Source organism: Manis pentadactyla, chromosome 12 (assembly GCF_030020395.1).
Source record: "Manis pentadactyla isolate mManPen7 chromosome 12, mManPen7.hap1, whole genome shotgun sequence".
Lineage (NCBI taxonomy): Eukaryota > Metazoa > Chordata > Mammalia > Pholidota > Manidae > Manis > Manis pentadactyla.
In genome coordinates, this window is record NC_080030.1 from 1,324,849 (window position 1) to 1,330,165 (window position 5,317).

The following is a 5,317-nucleotide window of genomic DNA, read 5'->3' on the forward strand; positions in this document are numbered from 1 at the left end:
CCTGCGATAACTGCGCAGGCGCAGAGGGGCGGTCCTTTCCGAAGAACCGACAAGATGGTGAGTCTCTCGCTTCCCTGCGTTTGCGCCGGAGCCATCCGGTGCCATCAGCGCTCTGGCCGCACAGTGGGGGTCGGGGACAGGCCGCACACGCAGCCTCCAGGCCTCGGGAACCGCGGGATACGGGGATGCGGGGCGGGCCTGGCGGGTGTCGGGACGACCCGAGGTGGGGAAGGCCTCTGCGGGCCGGCATGTCCTCGGCGAGTCCCCCGGAGGCGCGCGTGCCTCCCCGGGACTAGCCCGAGGCGGTGTATCTCCGCGGGGTGCCGTAGCTGGGAGCCCAGCGCCCGGTGAGGGCGCCGCCGCTGGGGTGGGAGGCGGTCCCCAGCTCCCGCTCACCCGCCCGTCCTCGCGCAGGCGGAAGTGGAACAGAAAAAGAAGCGCACCTTCCGCAAGTTCACCTACCGCGGCGTGGACCTAGACCAGCTGCTGGACATGTCCTAGTAAGGGGCGGCCTGGGCGGGGGCTGCGGGCCGGGTCAGCTGCCGGAGTAGAGATGCCACGTGTCCCCTTTGGATATTTTCCCGTTTCTGTAAAAAAGGTGGACCTACTTTTAGCTCCAGGGCCTTCCCAAAACGGGCAGAGGGCCGGGAGTGGGCTCGTGGGCGGGAGTTTGGCGACCCCTGGTCTAAGATGTGCTTAGAGGTGGAAGCCGCAGGGCAGGGCGGTAGTGCTCAGATTTGTGCACTTTAACATCCCGCTCCCGGCGCAAGGTGGGTGTGGGGGGCCAGGGCCCCTGATGGAGAGGGAGGCCTGCTGACAGCCGGGGACACTGCCCTCACCCTGGTCTCCCGAGGGTGTGGCGGGGCCGGCTGCCTCGGGACCCGGGACAGCAGGCTCCCAATTGGCCCGGGGCTTCTGCTCCTAGGTCCTTGAGGCCTTGGAATTAGGAGTTGCCCACGAGGTGCCAACTGCTTGGCCATCGCACCTGAGCCACTTGCCCTTCCGCCTCGGTGTCCCTGTCTCTAGACGGCGATGGGGAGGTTCTGAATCAGCGGGCGTCACCCCGAGTATTTGGCACGGGTTACCTGGCCCGGCCCAGCGTTGCATTGGGTTGGGGGCGGGGGGCGCTGCAGGGACGGGAGACGTCGGGGGTGGGGGCTCTGCCGGTGTCCCGGGCCACCCATGCTGTGTCCGGCGTTCCTCAGCGAGCAGCTCATGCAGCTGTACAGCGCGCGGCAGCGGCGCCGGCTGAACCGGGGCCTGCGGCGGAAGCAGCATTCGCTTCTGAAGCGCCTGCGCAAGGCCAAGAAGGAGGCACCGCCCATGGAGAAGCCCGAAGTGGTGAAGACGCACCTGCGGGACATGATCATCCTGCCGGAGATGGTGGGCAGCATGGTGGGCGTCTACAACGGCAAGACCTTCAACCAGGTGGAGATCAAGGTGCGTTAGGGGACCCCCGGGGCTGGGGGGGCCGGGCCTGCCCACGCTCACCACCTAACGCCGGCCCCGCTCCACCTCCGCAGCCGGAGATGATCGGCCACTACCTGGGCGAGTTCTCCATCACCTACAAGCCTGTGAAGCACGGCCGGCCTGGCATCGGGGCCACCCACTCCTCGCGCTTCATCCCCCTCAAGTAGCCCCTTGGCCAATAAAGGCACAGACGTACCTCGCCCCGAGTCTGACCGGCACTTCCAAATGCGCGGGGTTCCTGGCGGGATCCCCTCAACACCCAGAGAAGGGCGCTGGCCCGGCTACAAGGCTGGAGGCACGGTGGGCCGAGGGCGGTGCTGGCCAGCACGTGTCCAGGGGTTTCCACTGTGGATGGGCCAAGGACTGGGTGGAGTGAGTGCCCCCTGCTCCCCTCCGCCCGCCTCCTGTGCTCTGCAGTCAGCGGTGGGTGGTCCTCATGCTGGAACCTCCAAAGCCCTGAGCCTCCCCCGCCGCCTCCGCACACCTGCCCAGGGCCCTCGTGGTTCTGCGCCCTCATCACGCCTGTGTCTGCTGCTCTTTCTGGAGGCCTCTGTTCCGACCAGCTTCCAGAGCCTCCTGTGGTGACCGCAGGTTCCTTGCCCTGGGTTGAGCCTGCCCTGGTCTTGTGCCCATAGGTGGGGTCACCACCCCCATTGGGCTTGGTGCAGAAGGGTCTCAGTTCAGACATGGGAACTGGTGGCCGGTGCCTCTGTGGATGGGCTGGGTGTGTCCAGGCAGTGGTGAGGCCTGCCAGGCCCCCACAACTCACAGATGGGTGGTATATGGGAGAGGGTGGAGGCGGCAGCCTGGTTCTGCCTGAGCAGATGGAAGGTGGTTGGAGTCGCTGTCCGGTGATGTGGGGGACCTGGCCAGTGAGGAGTAGGGATGTGGGCGGCAGCCCCGGTGCTTTACATGTACGAGCACGTCGCAGTTCTGTGGGCACCGCTGAGCCCCACTGGGCTTCAAACAGACCAGCGGGAAGCCCCGTGGTGGGGGGTGAGGTGAGAGCCACAGCAGCTCCTGTCTGTAGTTAGCTCCTGGGTCAGCATTGCTGGCCACAGGTCTGGCCTGTAGGACTCGTGGGGGCAGCCGCAGCTTTTGTAGGCCTAGCGTTCATTCTGGTCTTTGGTCCATTTCTGGAATTGCTGTAATTTACGGTTGAATTGCCAAAACAGGAAAAAGAATCAAGGGTGCCCATGCAGATAGCCCCTTTGTGGAACAGGGTCTTTGACCCTGAGCACAGAAAGTCATAGGGCAAGCCCCCAGGCCCACCAGGCAAGAGCCAAGCACAGGTACGGATGTTCCTGCCCCACCCCTGTGCCGTCAGGGTGGGCAGACCACAGCCCTCCAATGTCCTGCAGCTGGGTTTTTTTTTTTGGTATCATTAATCTACAATTACATGAGGAACATTATGTTTACTAGGCTCCCCCCATCAACCCCCCCCCGACAAACCCCATTACAGTAGCTGTCCATAAGCATAGTAAGATGCTGTAGAATCACTACTCATCTTCTCTGTGTTGCACAGCCCTCCCCGTGCCCCCCCCACATTATACATGCTAATCAATGTCCCCTTTCTCCCCCCCCTTATCCCTCCCTTCCCACCCGTCCTCCCCAGTCCCTTTCCCTTTGGTAACTTAGTCCATTCTTGGGTTCTGTGATTCTGCTGCTCTTTTTTTGTTCGTTCAGTTTTTTCTTTGTTCTTAAACTCCACATATGAGTGAAATCATTTGGTATTTGTCTTTTTCTCTGCCTGGCTTATTTCACTGAGCATAATAACCTCTAGTTCCATCCATGTTGCAAATGGTAGGATTTGTTTTCTTCTTATGGCTGAATAATATTCCATTGTGTATATATACCACATCTTTATCCATTCATCTACTGATGGACACTTAGGATGCTTCCATTTCTCGGCTATTGTACATAGTGCTGCAGCCTGTTTTTGTGAATAAAACTTGGCACGTGGCCATGCCCACTCATGGGTTATGGTGAATTTATACCACAACAGGCCGGCCCTGGCCTGCACAGCCAAAATTACCAGCTGGCCCCTGAACAGCTCCTTGTGTTCAATACTGAGGGGGGTCGACCCTCGCCAGGCTCCCCACAGTGTGGGTTGCCTTTTGCATCTTCACAGGAAGCTTCCAGCGTGGTGGTCACTAATTTTCTGCAGTCTGAATCTGTATGGCCAATGACATGGTTAGGGGACAATGCATATTAGTGTTCCAGTGAAACCCAGAGTCCTGGTCAAGGCAGGTGCAGCAGCCGTGGCTTCCTGTCCAGGAGCCCTTGCGGAGTTGGGGCTGGACGCAAGCTGCATATGACTCCCCCTTTCCTGTCCCGAGGTTCTATCTTCAGACCCTCCCAGCCTGTGCCCCATCCCTCCCAAACCTGCCCCATCACCACCATCTCACTGGGCTCCAGGCTCTCTACCCCCTGCCTCCCTGTGTCACTCGCCCCCAGTCAGATGACTCAAGAGCTCTGTCCTGGATCTGTCCACTTACCACATCCTCCTGGTACTGCTACCAACCTGGCCAGGCCTCTGCCCTCTCCTGCCTGGGCATGGATTTGCCCTGATAGCAGGCCCCAGATGAATGCTGGAGTCCCTTCATTGCCCAGGAAGCCCTGCCGCCCACCTCCCTGCTTGCCCTTCTGTTATTACTGCCCAGTCTCTGCCTGGGCTGTGCCCTCTGCCCCATGTCCTTCCGCCGAGTCACCGCACCTGCTGTCAGAGGCTGCCCTTCACCACCCAGGCCGAAGTGGCGCCCCCAGTCTTCTCTAGCCACGTGTTTGTCTTCCCAGGATTTAGCAGGACTCCAAATGAGGCCCTCCGTGCCTGCACCATCTCTCTACTCCTTACCCCATCCCTACCCCCCTCCTCCATCCTCCTGGGCCAGGGTCCTCACCACCTAACCGGACTCCCCTGCAGCTCCTCACCGCCCTCCCCCACTCGCCATCCGCCTCCACCCCACACTGACTGCACCCTGCGGCCCCTCCGCGTTTGCCGGCACTGCTCACGGTCCGTCCTCCCCGCGGCCGCCAGAGGGCGCGTGTGAGCCCCGGGCCCAAGTCCCTGCTGCGCCCACGGCCCCCGGCCCAGCGTCCCGGGGGTAAAGGCCCAGGACCTGCGTCCTCGCCCCGTCACCTCCTTTGCACTGGCTGTTCCTACCAGCGGGTGCGCTTCCCACTTAGTCGCCACTCGGGTCTCTAAGTGCCCTTCCCAGCAGTCCCCCACCGCCCTGCTGTTTCCTCCTCAGCGCTAACCGAGGCCAACATGCCGTCCTGCTGGCGGGCGGTAGCTCTCCCTATAATGACACTTTCCCACGGTCAGGGTTTTTGGCTGTTCCGTTCATCGCACGTGGCCCAGCACAGTAAGTGCTTAGTAAATGTTAAATGACTGAATGAATGTCTGCTTCCGTGTGCTGTCGCCCCATCGGGGTCCTCCCTCAGTGCCCAGCTCAGACCCCGGCAAACAGCGGGCGTGCAGCAAACGTTTGCTGAATGACTAATGAACCGTGCGGGCTTAGAGGAGGAGCCGGGCCGCAGCACGGCACAGTCCAGGCGGGAAGCCCACCACCGCCGCGGGACGCGCCTTCTCGCCATCCTTTGCGGGGCCCCTCCCGCCCCTCTGCCACTCCCACGGGCCCCCCTGCACCGCTCCAGGGCCCCCCAACCCCGCCAGAACCCCGCCCCTTACCCTTCTGTTCACGCGAACCCCCGCCCATCTCTCCCTCCCGACCTCCTCACCCGTCCCTCCCGAGCCTTACCTCCCCGAGGCTACCCCCGCCTCTGTGAAGCCCCCGGGGTCCACTCATTCGCCCCCCTCCCTGAGTCCCCGCCCCACCTCAGCCTC

At 62.2% G+C, this 5,317-nt stretch overlaps 1 protein-coding gene across 1 annotated transcript; it reads left to right on the forward strand.

Moving 5' to 3' along the window:
- Positions 1-1,670, forward strand: RPS15 (ribosomal protein S15). Its single transcript, XM_036889922.2, has 4 exons — positions 1-57; positions 415-500; positions 1,206-1,440; positions 1,524-1,670. The coding sequence occupies exons 1-4, from the start codon at positions 55-57 to the stop codon at positions 1,635-1,637; spliced, it is 438 nt and encodes a 145-aa protein (XP_036745817.1). The 5' UTR covers positions 1-54; the 3' UTR covers positions 1,638-1,670.
- The last annotated feature ends 3,647 nt before the right edge of the window (positions 1,671-5,317 follow it).